The sequence below is a fragment of the Neovison vison genome, chromosome 12, assembly GCF_020171115.1.
Source record: "Neovison vison isolate M4711 chromosome 12, ASM_NN_V1, whole genome shotgun sequence".
Taxonomy (NCBI): domain Eukaryota; kingdom Metazoa; phylum Chordata; class Mammalia; order Carnivora; family Mustelidae; genus Neogale; species Neogale vison.
The window spans coordinates 85,784,469-85,801,530 of NC_058102.1; the positions used below are offsets into that span (position 1 = coordinate 85,784,469).

Sequence of the window (17,062 nt, forward strand, 5' to 3'; positions counted from 1 at the left end):
AACAATGTCACTAAAACCATTCTACAACAATCAGTCACACCTACTTATTCAAGCATAAGTCATTAGAAAATAAAATTTAAAAGCACAAGCCATTTACAATTGTACCAAAAGTATAATATAAGAAATAAATTCAATGGGACGCCTGGGTGGCTCAGTTGGTTAAGCAGCTGCCTTCGGCTCAGGTCATGATCCCAGCGTCCTGGGATCGAATCCCACATCGGGCTCCTTGCTTGGCAGGGAGCCTGCTTCTCCCTCTGCCTCTGCCTGCCTCACTGTCTGCCTGTGCTCGCTCTCTCTCCCTCTCTCTCTGACAAATAAATAAATAAAATCTTTCAAAAAAAAAATAAATAAATTCAATGAAAGGTACGTAAAAATACTATTAAAAATGACAAAGCAGCATTGGAAGAAATGAAAGAACACTTAAAGGGTATACCATATTCATGGATTAGAAGACCCAATATTTTGAAGATAACTGTTCTCGAAATGGATTTATAGATTTAATGCAATCCTTATAAAATCAACCCCAAGATCAAGAGTTGCATGCTCTTCTGACTGAACAGCCAGGCACCCCCCCACCACTAATGTTATTTTCTTGTGGAATTTGACAAAAGGATTCTGAAATCATTGATAATCATATGATAATGCAAAGGGCCAAGAATAGCTGAAGAATTCTTTTTTTTTTTTTTTTAAGATTTTATTTATTTATTTAACAGAGAGAGAGAGAGAGATTGAGATCACAAGTAGGCAGAGAGGCAGGCAGAGAGAGGGGGGAAGCAGGCTCCTGGCTGAGCAGAGAGCCCAACGTGGGGCTAGATCCTAGGACCCTGGGATCATGACCTGAGCCGAAGGCAGAGGCTTAACCCACTGAGCCATCCAGCTGAAGAATTCTTAACAGCATGGACAGAAAACTCGTTGAATTCGATACCAAGACATCATAAAGCTACAGTAATTAAGACAATACATTATTACCATAAGATGGAAATATAGACAAATGAAACATAGAGGCCAGAAACAGAGCTATTCATATATGAAGATTTTATTTACCTAAAAGGTAGTACTGCAGAGCTTTGAGGAAAAGGTGGTCTTTTTTCCCTTAGAAATCCATATGGAAAGAAAAAACATAACTCTTTTCCTTTACTTCATACCCATAAAGCAATTCAAGGTTTAGATTATAGACCTAAATGTGAGAGGTAAAACAACAGTTATAAAGGATAATTTAGAAAAATATCTTCAAAACCCCAGAGAAGGAAATATTCTTTTGTTTTTAAACTTTTTTCCGTAGTAGCATTTTTAGTGTTTTAATGGAATTTGGTTTTTGGAGCAGTTTTGGGTTTACAGCAAAGTTGAGGAGAAGGTACAGATTTCCTGTATACCTTCTACCCCCAAACATACATAGCCTTCCCCCATTATCCATATCCTCCACCAGAGTGACACATTGTACAATAGGTAAACCTGCACTGTCACAGTGTTATCACCCAAAGTCTGTAGTTTATATTAGGATTCTCTCTTAGTGTTGTACATGTTTTGGATTTGGACAAATGTTTTATGACATGTATCCTCTACTCGTTAGGTAATTTCTTAGCACTAAATAGCATTCCATTGTATGGATGTACTACATTTTGTCCATTTACCTACTGAAGGACATCTTGGTTGCTTCCAATTTGGGGCAATTTTTAAAAATTTCTGGCAATTATAAATCGAGTTGATATGGGTATTAAGGAGGGCATGTGTTGTGATGAGCACTGGGTTGTTATACGTAACTAATGAATTGCTGAACACTACATCAAAAACTAATGATGTACTATGTGTCTGCTAACTGAACATAATAATAAAGATACATAAATAGATCGGTTGATCCATATGCAGGTTTTTGTTTGGGCATAACTTTTCAGCTAATTTGGGTAAATACCAAAAAGAGTGATTGCTGGATCGCATGGTAAGTTTTGTAAGAAACTGTCAAACTGTTTTCCAAAGTGCTTATACCATTTTGCTTTTTTACCAGCAGTGAATGAGAGTTCCTGTTGTTCCACATCCTTGCTAGCATTTAGTGTTGTCAGTGTTCTGGATGTGGGCCGTTCTAAGAGATGTGTAGTGGTATCTCATTGTTTTAATTTACATTTACTTCATGACATATGGTGTGAAATATCATCTCATATGCTTGTTTGCCATCTCTGTATTCTTCTTTGGGGAGGTGTCTGTTAAGGTCTTGGGCCTATTTTTAAATTGTGTTGTTTCTTTTTTTTTTTTTAAGATTTTATTTATTTATTTGACAGAGAGAGAGAGAGAGGAGGGAAGCAGGCTCCCTGCTGAGCAGAGAGCCCGATGCGGGGCTTGATTCCAGGACCCTGGGATCATGACCTGAGCTGAAAGCGGAGGCTTCAACCCACTGAGCCACCCAGGCGCCCCAAATTGTGTTGTTTCTTAATTGTTGAATTTTAAGAATTCTTTTTATATTTTGAGTAACAGTCCTTTATCAGATGTTTTTTTGCAGATATTTTCTCCTAGTCTGTGGCTTGTCTTTTCATTCTCTTGATGGTGTCTTTTGCAGAGCAGGAAGTTTTAATTTTAATGAAATCCAGCTTATCAATTCTTCCTTTCATGGATTGTGCCTTGTGCTGCATCTAAAAAGTCACTCCAAAACCCAAGGATATTTAGATCTTATTCTGTTATCTTCCAAGAGTTCTATAGTTTTGCAATTTACACTTAGTTCTGTGATCCATTTGGTGTTAATTTCTGAGAAGGATTAAAAATAAAGTCTTTATCTCGATTCATTTTTTGCATGTGGATTTCTGGTTGTTCTAGCGGCACTGTTGTAACATCCATTATATTGCCTTTGTTCCTTTTCTAAGATCAGTTGCCTTAAATCTATGTCAGTCTATTTCTTAGCTCTCTATTCTAGTCCATTGTTTCTTTTTTTTTTTTTTTTGTCTATTTTTTCCACCAATACTACACTGCCTTGAGTACTGTGGTTTTATTATTTATTTATTTATTTATTTATTTTTTAAAAGATTTTATTTATTTATTTGACAGGGAGAGAGATCAAAAGTAGGCAGAGACGCAGGGGGAAGCAGGCTCCCTGCTGAACAGAGAGCCCATTGTGGGGCTTGATCCCAGGACCCTGAGATCATGACCTGAGCTGAAGGCACAGGCTTAACCCACTGAGCCACCCAGGCGCCCTCCCCCTTTTTTAAAGATTTTATTTATTTATTTGACAGAAAGAGAGAGAGTACTGTAGTTTTTGTTGTTGTTGTTGTTGTTGTTGTTGTTTTAAGATTTTATTCATTTATTTGTCAGAGACAGAGGGAGAGAGAGCAAGCGAGCACAGGCAGACAAAGAGGCAGGCAGAGGCAGAGGGAGAAGCAGGCTCCCTGCCAAGCAAGGAGCCCGATGTGGGACTCGATCCCAGGACCCTGGGATCATGACCTGAGCCGAAGGCAGCTGCTTAAGCAACTGAGCCACCCAGGCATCCCAGTACTGTAGTTTTATAATATGTCTTGAATAAATGTAGTGTCAGGTCTTCATCATTGTTCTCCTTCAATATTGTATTGGCTGTTTGGTGTCTTTTGTCTCACCATATACATTTTCAAATCATTTTGTCAATATCCAAAAATAAGTTGGTGGAATTTTGTTTGGGATTGCATTTACTCTGTAGACCAAGTTGTTAGGAAGTGGGGCGCGTGGGTGGTTCAGTCAGTTAAGCATCTGCCTTCGGCTCAGGTCATGATCTCAGGGTCCTAGGATGGAATCCCACATGGGGCTCTCTGCTCAGCAGGGAGCCCGCTTACCCCTCTCTCTCTGCCTGCAGTTCTGCATACCTGTGATCTCTCTCTGTCAAATAAATAAATAAAAATCTTAAAAAAAAAAAAAGTTGTTAGGAACTGACATCTTGACAAATTTTTTGAGTCTATCTACAAACATAGAATGTCTCCTATTTATTTAGTGCTTTCCTTTTTTTCCTCAGTTTTATAGTTTTCCTCATAGATCTTAAGCATATTTTATTAGATTTATATATAAGTATTTTATTTTGGGAGATGCTAATGTAAATGGTATTTTGTTTTTCATTTCAAATTCAAAATACTTCTTCATTGTTTTTATATGGGAAAGTGGTTGACTTTTGTATATTCGTCTTGTGTCCTGCAACCTTGCTATAATCACTTAAAAGTTCCAGGAGTTTTTAATAACACTTTTTAAAATTTGTTAGTGAAATTTTTAAGCTTATAAAAAAATAAAATAATACAGTGGACTCCCAAATACTCATAACTCAGTAATTAACAACTGTCTATACTTTTATCCAACTGCAGTGGATTATTTTGTAGCAAGTTTCTGAAATCATCTCAGGGAAAGATTTTTTTTTTAAGATTTTTATTTATTTATATGAGAGAAAGAGAGCATGAGAGGGGAGAAAGGCAGAGGGAGAAGCAGACTCCCCATGGAGCTGGGAGCTCAATGCGGGACTTGATCCCGGGACTCCAGGTTTATGACCTGAGCCAAAGACAGTTGCTTAACCAACCGAGCCTCCCAGGTGCCCAAGAGTTTTGTTTTTAAGATTTTATTTATTTGTCAGAGAGAAAGAGAGCTCACAAACAGGGGGAGCAGCAGGTTGAGGGAGAAGCAGGCTCCCCACTGAGCAAGGAGCCTGATGTGGGACTCGATCCCAGGACCCTAGGATCTGACCTGAGATGAAGGCATATGCTTAACCGACTGAGCCATCCAGGCAACCCAGGGAGTTTTTAAGTAGACTTAAGAAGTACTAATCAGGGACGCCTGGGTGGCTCAGTTGGTTAAGCAGCTGCCTTCGGCTCAGGTCATGATCCCAGCGTCCTGGGATCGAGTCCCACATTGGGCTCCTTGCTTGGCAGGGAGCCTGCATCTCCCTCTGCCTCTGCCTGCCATTCTGTCTGCCTGTGCTCGCTCTCTCCCCCTCTCTCTCTCTGATAAAAAAAAAAAAGAAGTACTAATCATAAAGGAGAAGAATTAATATCAATGCAGTATTACATTAAAATTAATAACTAGGGACACCTGGGTGGCTCAGTTGGCTCAGTTTTATTTCTTAACCTGGGTAGTAGAGTGTTTGTTTTGTGATAAATTATTAAACTGTGATACTTTATTTGTGTGTGTGCACTATAAGTGTGTTATATTTCACAATAAAAATTTTTACTTTTTTTTTTTTTCTTTTAAGATTTATTTACTTATGGGCGCCTGGGTGGCTCAGTGGGTTAAGCCGCTGCCTTCGGCTCAGGTCATGATCTCAGGGTTCTGGGATCGAGGCCCGCATCGGGCTCTCTGCTCAGCAGGGAGTCTGCTTCCTTCTCTCTCTCTGCCTGCCTCTCTTCCTGCTTGTGATCTCGCTCTGTCAAATAAATAAATAAAATCTTTAAAAAAAAAAAAGATTTATTTACTTATTTTCGAGAGAGAGAGCAAGTGTGAGTAGGGGAGAAGGCATAGGGAGAGGAGAAAGAATCTCAAGCTAACTCTCTCCTGAATGTGGAGCCTGATGCAGGGCTCGATCTTACACCCCTGAGATCATGACCCAAGCTGCAATCAAGAGTCGGGTGCTTAATTGACTGAGCCACCGAGGCACCCCCAGAGTAAAAAAACTTTTTAAAAAAGATGTTCTATTAGGACAGAATGAGCTTAAATGTGTTATTTAGGTAACATGTGTCTTACCTTCATCAGTATAACAGTTAAAAGCTAGTATCTGCCTTGTGGTAATTGTAACAATTGTTTGGAAATAGAAATATTTATAATCAAAGTAGATAACTGATACATGATTTTTCCAGTTTAAGAAAGAAGCAGCAGACAGATTTAATTCTTACTTGCATGAAGGCTAATGAGTAAGGAGTGACAGATTTTGCAGTGCTGTGATTTTTATGAGACAGGACTGTTTTGTTAGAGATAGATTATGCAGTTACGATTACTTGTTCATTTGAAGCACAGGGATTGGGATGGGCTGGAAGGGGAAGATGTTCATTGTTTTACAGTGCTAGAAGGAACATCCAAAGCAAGGTCTTTTACAATGACAAAAGAATACCTCTCAGAACTAACTGAAATTAGTTCTCCTACATATGAAATGAAACACTCTGTTTAAAAAATTATTTCTCCTCACTTTCCTTCAGATTCTCAGGAATTCTATCATCTAGTCTGTACTGAGCTTAGTAATTAAAAATTTCTTTGACATTTAAATATCATAGTTCTTAAATATTTTAATTTTATTGACTTACTGGAATTGAGTTTCTTTCCTAAGATAGCTGGTAGAGTTTTTTTTTTTGTTTTATTTTGTTTTGTTTTTTAAGATTTTATTTATTGGTTTGACAGAGAGCACAAGCAGAGGGAGTGTCAGGGAGAGGGAGCAGCAGACTCCCTGCTCAGCCCAACCCACTGAGCCACCCAGGCACCCTTATTTATTTATTTTAGAGAGAGAGAAAGATACAGCATGAGTGGGAGGTGTAGGTGGGGAGGAAGAGAATCTTAAGCAGGCTCCAGGATAAGTGCGGAGCCCAACGTTGGGCTCAATCCCAGGACCATGAGATCATGACCTGAGCCAGAATCAAGAGTCAGCTCCCAATCAACTGTGCCACCCAGGTGCTCCACAACTTATCTTTCCTTTCCCCAAAAGCAGGCAGAGATTAACAAGTAGAAACATAAAACTCATGACAGCTTTTCTCGCTACTTGGAAATAAAAACTTAACTATATTTAATTTTTATTCTATTTTAGTGCCCCATTCCATTAAAAAGTTTGCAAGTTGGCTATAAATAGATATAAAAATAATCATCATGTGGCTTCATAATTTTTTAAGTAACTGAATTCATGTAATTTCTGGAACTATAGATAAGATATTATGACTAAGACATTTGTGCAGAGATGATCTAGAATCAGCAAAGAATATGTAGTGCTCTTAGTAATTGAAGATTTATTTGTGTTCTTTTTAAAAAAAATCACTGGGTGGCTCAGTGAGTTAAGGCCTTTGCTTTCAGCTCAGGTCATGATCCCAAGGTCCTGGGATCAAGCCCGCATTGGGTGTCTCTGCTCAGCAAGGAGCCTGCTTCCTTCTCTCTCTCTCTCTCTCTCTCTGCCTTTCTGCCTACTTGTGGTCCCTGTCTGTCAAATAAATAAATAAAATCTTTTTTAAAAAAATCATAGTTCTAGGGGCGCCTGGGTGGCTCAGTGGGTTAAGCTGCTGCCTTCGGCTCAGGTCATGATCTCAGGGTCCTGGGATCGAGTCCCGTATCGGGCTCTCTGCTCAGCAGGGAGCCTGCTTCCCTCTCTCTCTCTCTGCCTGCCTCTCCATCTACTTGTGATTTCTCTCTGTCAAATAAATAAATAAAATCTTTTAAAAAAAAAATCATAGTTCTAGGGCGCCTGGGTGGCTCAGTGGTTAAGCTGCTGCCTTCGGCTCAGGTCATGATCTCAGGGTCCTGGGATCAAGTCCCACATCGGGCTCTCTGCTCTGCAGGGAGCCTGCTTCCTCCTCTCCCTCTCTCTGCCTGCCTCTCTGTCTGATTGTGATTTCTGTCTGTCAAATAAATAAATAAAATCTTTAATAAAAAAAATAAAATAAAATAAAAATTAAAAAATCATAGTTCTCAAATGCTTTAATTTTTTTAATTTATGAAATTGAGTTTTTTTTTCCTGGAAAAGCTGGTAGAATTCCTGTGAATCTGAAGGACAGGAAGGAGTAGGAAAGAATTTGTTTTAAGCTGTGCATTTACTTTCATATGTGGGAGAACTAATTCCAAACTAATGGAAGATGGCATTGAGACAGAAGAGGTTGGGCATAAAAATCAATATCATTGCCTCCTGGCAATTCTCTAGAGTACATTACTAAGAAGATTTCTGAAAGGTGGATAGAATTTCCTATCCAATCGCCATTCATGGAGGAATTTATCATTTGAACCAGTAAACCTTTTAAACAAGACCCTCAAGAATTCTTGGAACTTAAAAAAAAGAAAAAAGCCTATTCTGTTGCACTTGATGGGAACCTAGGAAAATCTGTTGGTAAGAGTGAGGTAGGCTTCAGTTGCTTGTTTCTGTCTTTAATAAAAACCCTGACTTTTTAGCAAACTCTACCTGGAAAAGTCAAAACTCATTCTAGAAGTTTGGAAATTTCCCCATGTAATTGCTTTGTCTTTTTTTTTTTTTTTTTTAAATTTGAGAGAGAGACAGTGAGAGAGAGCTTGAGCGAGGAGAAGGTCAGAGGGAGAAGCAGACTCCCCATGGAGCTGGGAGCCCGATGTGGGACTCGATCCCGGGACTCCAGGATCATGACCTGAGCCGAAGGTAGTCGTCCAACCAACTGAGGCACCCAGGCGTCCCTGTAATTGCTTTGTCTTAGAAGAAGAGGCACACCATCCTTCAGAATGTAGTTGGAGAAGCACTCAAAGGGGCAAAGTAAAGAAAAAAAAATTTTTTTAACCAGCTGTTAAGACTATGACAAATGAAAGAAAATGAAGCAGGAAAATAAAAGGCTACTTCCTTTCATTGAAGACCCACTTAGCAGATTGATAGTGGAAGTGTGGATTTTTCTGAACATGTAAAACATAACAGTAGTCATTTGAAATGCGTAGGAAGGCCAGTTGATAAAACTGTCTGTATCCTTGCAATCTACTGAGATTTTTGTGTTTGGCCATCAGCAACCAAGATGGATTTTTTTTTTTTTTTAAAGACTTATTTATTTATTTATTTGAGAGTGAGAAAGAGAGAGAACACACATGCGCACACACACAAGCGTAGAGAGGGGCAGAGGGAGAGGGAGAAGCAGACTCCTAGCTGAACAGGGAGCCTGACACAAGACTTGATCCCACGATGCTGGGATCGTGGCCTGAGTTGAAGGCAGATGCTTAACTGACTGAGCCACCCAGATGCTCTGCACAAATAAATTTTTTGAGTATTTCTGATTAGGGATGCCTGGGTGACTCAGTTGGTTAAGCGTCTGCCTTTGTCTCAGTCATGGTCCCAGGGGATCGAGCCCCATGTCGGGCTGTCTGGTGGGGAGCCTGCTTCGCCCTCTGCCTGCCTCTCCCCTGCTTCTCTGTCTCTTGCTCTCTGACAAATAAATAAAATCAATTTTAAAAATTTCTGATTAAAGGGGCGCGTGGGTGGCTCAGTGGGTTAATAAGCCTCTGCCTTCAGCTTAGGTCATGATCCCAGGGTCCTGGGATTGAGCCCCACATTGGGCTCTCTGCTCAGCGGGGAGCCTGCCTCCCCCTCCCTCTCTGCCTGCCTCTCTGCCTACTTGTGATCTCTGTCTGTCAAATAAATAAATAAATAATCTTAAAAAAATTCTGATTAAAAAAGATGTTAAGAAAATAGTATTTTTTCTAATGTAAATTTAAAATGTAGGGATCCTTTACTGAGATTCCAAATTCCTGCAATAAATATTTGGTAAACACCTACCATGAACCAAGACATAGATGGTTTCTGTTCTCTTAGAGTTTTATAGTCTAGTGCAAGAGACCAGTAAAAAAATAAAAAACATCTCAATAGGATAGCAACAGTGCATTAGTTTATGAAACTACACAGTATGAAATACATATAATAGTCCTCCGCAGTAAACTACTATGAGGTGGAGATTATTAAAAGCTCTACTAGTTAGGGTCCTTAAAAGGTTTAGGCTAGCTGATATTATGAACACACAGTAAGACTCTTTTTTTTTAAGGGTTTGTTTTTTTTTTAAGATTTTATTTATTTGCCAGAGAGAGAGAGAGTACACACAGGCAGAGGGGCAGGCAGAGGCAGCGAGAGAAGCAGGCTTCTCTCACACCTCACACCTATTAGAATGGCTATTATCAAAAAGACAGGAAATAACAAGTGTTGGGGCACGTGGGTGGCTCAGTCAGTTAAGCATCTGCCTTCGACTCAGGTCATGTCCTTCTGCCCCGTCCCCTCCCCTTGTTCGCTCTCTCTCTCTCAAATAAATAAACAGAATCTTTAAAAAAAAAAAAAAAGTTTTGGCTAGGATGTGGAGAGAAGGAAACCCTTGCATACTTTTTGTGGGAATGTAAATTGGTATAGCAACTATGGAAAACAGTGTGGAAGGTCCTCAAGAAGTTAAAAATAGACCTATCACATGATCTACCAATTCCACTTTGGGGTATTTATCCCACAAAAACACTAACTTAGAAAGATATCTGCGCTTCCATGTTTATTGCATTGTTATTTACAATAGCCAAGATAACAAAACAACCGTTCAGTGGCAGTAGATGGATGGATGAAGAAAATGTGTACACACACACACACAGGCACACACACACACACACACGAATGTTATTCAGCATTAAAAACAAAGGAACTGGGCACCTGGGTGGCTCAGTGGGTTAAGCCTCTGCCTTTGGCTCAGGTCATGATCTCAGGGTCCTGAGATGGAGTCCAGCATCAGGCTCTCTGCTCAGCGGGGAGCCTGCTTTCTCCTCTCTTTCTCTATGCCTGCCTCTCTGCCTACTTGTGATATCTCTCTCTCTCTCTTTCAAATAAATAAAAATAAAACCTTTTAAAAAAAAAAAAGGAACTTCCCACACAATGGAATATCATTTAGTCATAAAAAGAAGGGAATCTTCCCATTTGTGACAATATGGATGGACCTTGTGGACCTTATGCCAGGTGAATGTCAGAGAAAGACAAATATCCAATGATCTCATTTATACATGAAATATTAAAAAACAAAAACCAGCTTGTAGATACAGAGAACAGATTTGTGGTTACCAGAGAGCAGGGGGAGTGAAAATGGGTAAGGGTGTCAAAAAATAGACTTTCAGTTGTAAAAATAAGTCATGGGAATGTAATATACAGCATGGTAACCCTAGTTCATTTACGTTGCATGTTTGCAGGTTGCTGAAAGAGTGGATCTTAAGAGTTCTTGTCATAAGAAAAAAAATTTCGTAGCTATGTATAGTGACAGATGTTAACTACAGTTATTGTGATCATTTCACAATATATATAAATTGTGAACCATTATGTTGTACACCTGAAACTAATGTAGTGTTTTATATATATGTCAATTATACCTCAGTTTAAAAAAACAAAAACAAAAAAAACTTGTTCAGGTTTGGTTTGACACATGGTATTATCAGACTCAGATATTTCTGTGTCATCCTCAGTGCCTAAAACAACTTTTGTCTGATTTTTGAAGCCAGCAAAAACAATAAAAACAAAGCCTGCAGTATTTGCAAATATGTCAGTGATACTGTAAATAACATACTTTTCCCAAAATGTTCTATTTGAAATAATTGTGCTATTTGAAATAATTCCAAGAAACTTCTGAGGTGGTTCCTAATTGAGTGAAGTAAGTGGTAAAAAGTTCAGATTTCCTGGTATCCTTTATCTTATGTGAGAGTAGTATTTAATGAACTGTTCTTTTTTTTTTTTTAATTTTATTTATTTATTTGACAGATCGCAAGTAGGCCGGGGGTGGGGGGGGGCAGAGGCAAGCTCCCCGCTGAGCAGAGAGCCCCATGTGGGGCTCAATCCCAGGACTCTGGGATCATGACCCGAGCCGAAGGTAGAGGCTTAACCCACTGAGCCACCCAGGTGCCCCAAACTGAACTGTTCTTTAAGATTTAGTTCTTGGGACACCTGGGTGGCTCAGTCAGTTAAACATCTGCCTTCAGCTTAGGTCATGATCCCAGGGTTCTGGGATCAAGCCCCATATGGGCTCCTTGCTCAGCGCGGAGCCTGCTTCTCCCTCTGCCTGCCACTCTATTTTGTGCACTCCTGCTGTCTCTTTCTGACAAATAAATAAAATCTATAAAAAAGATTTATTTCTTGCAGAGTACACACGTTCTCTATCATAGGATAGATCCTCATTTCCTACCATTGGAATTAAGTAAATCTTAGGCTGTTTTTGCTTGAAAAAATAAGAAAATTGTTAAGTTACTAAATATTATTGATGGGAACAAAAAATGACTATCTATAATGCTGAGAGGCACTTGAAAACCAGTTCATCAAAGCAAGGTGTTGTTGTTTTTTTAAGATTTTATTTATTTATTTGACAGAGAGATCACAAGTGGGCAGAGAAGCAGGCAGGGAGAGGGGGGGAAGCAGGCTCCCTTGCTGAGCAGAGAGCCCAACGCGGGGCTCTATCCCAGGACCCTGGGATTATGACCTGAGCCGAAGGCAGAGGCTTTAACCCACTGAGCCACCCAGGGACCCCCGAAGCAAGGTTTTGAATCTACTTGAGTTGTTGGTTTAAGTTAAATGAGGCAGTGTTAGCTGGTAAGTAGGCAAGTTAAGATGTTGAATTACTGCTTTACCTTTTTGGTGAACTTCTGATTTAGAGTATAAATATGAAATTTGCATTTGTGCTGTGAGAGGCTGATCTGTATGCACTATCTCAGTAGCTTTCTTGCTCTTGACTTGTAGTTGGGTTTGGCCATTAGGCAGGCCCCTGAGGCAGGAGATCAGAGACAGGGAGGAAGGAGAGTGAGGTGGTGGTTTTATTTCCCAGTCTTTCCCTGAGGGAGGTCACTGTCCTTTGACCAAAGGTCATAGCTATGAGCCTGTGGCCCTCTCCTTACCGGGTGAAACAGATGAAAGAACCTGAGTCTCTGGGTTCCAGGAGTTGCTTGTTTCCCATATCTCTTTATAACTTCAGGGTAGCCAGGCGCATTGCTATTACTAGCCAAGGATACTGCACTGTATCTTTTGCCTTCCCTCTTCCTTACTAGCACCTTTGAAAATGTTCCCTTTGGGGCGCCTGGGTGGCTCAGTGGGTTAAAGCCTCTGCCTTCGGCTCAGGTCATGATCCCGGAGTGCTGGGATCGAGCCCCACATCGGGCTCTCTGCTCCGCGGGGAGCCTGCTTCCTCCTCTCTCTCTGCCTGCCTCTCTGCCTACTTGTGATCTCTGTCAAATAAATAAATAAAATTAAAAAAAAAAAAGAAAGAAAGAAAGTTTTCCCTTTATTAAACTCTGCTCAGATTTCCCAAGTTGAGTGTGCCATTTGTTTCCTACTGCGATCCTGACGGCTTTATATATTTTTAATCGTTCCCTTTAACCGGTATGTATGCCAGATAAACCCTAATAATACTTATGCTAATTTTGTACTTTGTCTAATCTAATGTGTTGTTAAAGGATAAAAATAAAGTGTTAGATGATGTGTAAGAAGCTAGTAATACTAATAGTTCATTTAAATACAGACGCCAAAATGCTCTTTTGCTTCCACCTTAAAAGAGTTTGATGGTTTGATTCTTTTTTTTTTTTTTAAGATTTTATTTATTTATTTGACAGAGAGAAATCACAAGCAGGCAGAGAGGCAGGCAGAGAGAGAGAGAGAGAGGGAAGAAGGCTCCCTGCTGAGCAGAGAGCCCGATGCGGAACTCCATCCCAGGACTCCGAGATCATGACCCGAGCCGAAGGCAGCGGCTTAACCCACTGAGCCACCCAGGCGCCCCCGATGGTTTGATTCTTTAATAAGATTGTTGACATTCTTTGAATCATCCCATTGCTCATTAATTTGTCTTTAGGGGAGAGAACTTAAAACATCCAAGTTAAATCATTTGGCTAACCTGTAGCAATTGAGTAGGTTACTGGATAGTATTTTGACAATACGGGATTTTCAAAACTTTTCTCAGTTAATAAAGATAATTGAGAGTTAACCATGTTATATATCATCTGGAAAACTCAGACTTAAATACCGAGTTTGCCTGAAGTACAACGTAATTTTTAATTTAGGCAACAGTCTGAAAACTGCCAGTATTACAGATGTTAAATATAAATTAACTCATGGTTTTGGGGCACCTGGGTTGCTCAGTCAGTTAAGCGTCTGCCTTTGGTTCAGGTCATGATCCCCGAGTCCTGGTATTCTATTGAATCCTATAACCGGCTTCTCGCTCGTTGTGGAGTCTGCTTTTCCCTCTGCCCCCCCCGCCCCCGCTTGTGATCTCTCTCAATCTGTGCTTTCTCGAAAATAAATAAAATCTTTAGAAAAAAATTCACTGTTATATTGGCAATTGGCAGTCATAGTTTTTCTTGGACTAACATCGACTCCATTCATGTCCTCTTTTCCACTTTTAGTACCAAAATGCTGTTACATTTCTAACTTATGAATTACCAGTTTTCATAGGAACTAGGAAGTATTTGAAAACCAGGATTAAATTGTAAATGAATATTTATTATTTTTAATTGAAGTATCGCTGACACACAGTGTTACGTTAGTTTCAGGTGTACAACATCGTTATTTGACAAGTTCATACATTATGCTGTGCTCACCACAAGTGTAGCTCCTGTCACCATGCAACGTTATTACAGTACCATTGACTGTATTCCCTATGCTGTGCCTTTCATCCCTGAAAAGAGACCTTAATTAAAACACATTTATAATGATAGCAAAAGAATTTGGAAAGTGTACTAGAATATTACTATATTTTTTATACCCCTGTCTTATTTTGTTCTAGCTGCCATAACCGACTGGGTAGCTTAGAAACAACAAATTTATTTCTCACAGTTTGCAAGGCTGGAAGTCTAAGATCATAGTAGGCTGAGGGTCCTCTTCTGGGCTGCAGACTGCTCATTGCGAGCTTCCACCACAGGGCTCGGGGCTGGAGAGCTCTGTGGGGTCTCTTTCATAAAAGCACTAATCCCATTATGAGAACTCCATTCTCAGGACCTATTCATCTCTCAAAGGTCCCACTGCTAATACCGTTATACAACACTAACACTTAAGGATTTCAACATGCGAAGTTAGTGCTGGGTGGTAGCAGGCGGGAGTAGGGGGTGGGCACACAAACACTTAAACCATAGCAACCTCTTTTCTTAAAATTTCTCCTTTTGCTTGCTTTGTTGAAATTCTAACTCCCAAGCTATTCCCAAGTACGGCGCATGGATCAGCAGTGTTGATACTGCTGAGTACTAATCTTAGGCCACAAGCCAAACTACCAAATCAGAACCTGCATTTTAACCTGAGATTCCCCAGATGATAAGTATCCACATCAGAACTTGAGAAGTACTCTAACCATGTCCCACCATTGCATCTCATTAGATTAAAACAAGGTTACCAAGTGTTAAAGCTGAGGTAATTTATGGATCACATAGCCAAGGTAGAGAAATTGATTAAATTTGCAGATAACCTTTTCTTTATAAGCGCAAGGAAGCCAAACTTTTTGTAATCAGTCACATTGCACTGTTTTCCCATTTTGTGCTCATAGTGTAAGCTCAGGTACATTGCTTTGTTAAGCAATATGTTGGGGATACAAACATGAACGTATTGAGGGATTTTTTAGTCAAAGAACGTGTGTGGTGCAGTCCAGAAGATGGAAATTAGTTTCGTGTGTTGTTAATAATGGTATAGAAGCTCTCATATTCACCTTCTCAGATTCATTTGTGTTAAATTTCACCTTGGGAACTATTCACTTGCAACATTTCTAAAGGGCCTTTTAAATTTAGGAAGTTAACAAAGATGTCAAGGTTTGCTGGACAGTCTTATATAGTTGATGTATTTAGTGTCTTTTTGTAGCTCTTGACAGTTTCTATTAAAGTCAAATGTTGTAATTTTAACTTCAGTGTAGTTATCAGTTATATATAGAATAGAATGTACAAAATAGCAACTAAATTGTTAACTGTTGATGAGAGGAAAGCAGCTGGAATGGCCCTTCCATTTGGGGGATGGATCACATGTTAGTTTTGGATCTTGTTGAATATATTTTTTCATTCTTATTCTTGCAGATACATCAGGATTCATTTTTGATTTGCAGTCCAATACTGTATTGGCCCAGGGAGGAGCTTTTGAGAACATGAAAGAGAAGGTATGACTAGTTACTATGGATAGTAAACTTGAATGTCAGTAAAATTTAGATGCTAATACAATCAGTGCCTACACAAACTTATTAAGAAAGTAAAGTATGATTTTGTATTATTAATATGATAAATATTAGTTAATATTATAACATAATATATAATAGATGGCTAAGTATGTATCTCATTTGGCAATGTTCTTTAAGGAATAACCCGAGTAGGATCTTTCCATACATTTGGAGAGTTCAGAGCAAGAAGAGAAATAAATAAACCTTCCAAGTAGTAATCCTCTTGAAGAAAAATAGGTATTTTTAGTAATATAACCCTTAATGAGTTTTATGGAGAAAAACATAAACGCTCTATGTGCTTTCTCTATTTTATTAAAAAAAGTATATTGTTGGGGCACCTGGGTGGCTCAGTAGGCTGAGCCTCTGCCTTTGGTTGAAGTCATGATCTCAGGGTCTTGGGATCGAGCCCCGCATCCTCGGGCTCTCTGCTCAGCGGGGAGCCTGCTTCCTCCCTCTCTCTGCCTGCCTCTCCGCCTACTTGTGACCTCTGTCAAATAAATAAATAAAATCTTAAAAAAAAAAGGTATATAGTTGATTATGAAGTCACAGATACACTGTATTGGTTGACTAATATAAACACTTTCACATTTTAAGTTAACAGGGTCTTTTATCACTAAATCTGTAAGTTTTGCCTACAGTCCATTTTATAGTGATCAGTACTAAGTTTTTTGCTCATCTCAAAAATGTATATTACAGGGACACCTGTGTGGCTCAGTTGGTTAAGCGGCTGCCTTCTGCTCAGGTCATGATCCCAGCATCCTGGGATCTAGTCCCACATTGGGCTCCTTGCTCGGCAGGGAGCCTGCTTCTCTCTCTGTCTCTGCTGCCACCCTGCCTGCCTGTTATCGCTCTCTCTCTCTCTCTGGCAAATAAATAAATAAAATCTTAAAAAAAAAATGTATATTAGCGCTCTTTGGATTATACATTATATACCTTCCTACTTTGTGTGGTTTTAAACCTTATCATTGTTCAGGTAAGCCTGAAACAAAAAAAGGGTAGAATGATATAAAAGCAATTATACTAAAGAAGACTTAGGTTCTAATGCAGACTCTGGTTATTAATTAGACAAGATACTTTATTTCTCTTCATATATAAAAGTACTTCCTTTTTAAGCAGTATGGCTGACTAAAGAACCTCGAAACATTCATGTTATAAAATACCTAGAAATGCAGAATGAAAAATAACGTTCATCATTTAAAATGAATACCATAACACAAAAAAATAAAGGATATCCCTAGGGACCAAAGATATAGAGGACACTAAAAACCAGA

The 17,062-nt window shown here is 39.3% G+C and overlaps 1 protein-coding gene across 1 annotated transcript in view; it reads left to right on the top strand.

Moving 5' to 3' along the window:
* The window catches only part of SPATS2 (spermatogenesis associated serine rich 2), a 146,836-nt gene that overhangs the window by 93,179 nt on the left and 36,595 nt on the right, over positions 1 to 17,062 (top strand). The window contains exon 3 of the mRNA XM_044229163.1: positions 15,655 to 15,734. Coding sequence (XP_044085098.1) covers positions 15,655 to 15,734 — 80 coding nt within the window. The remainder of the gene's footprint in view (positions 1 to 15,654; positions 15,735 to 17,062) is intronic.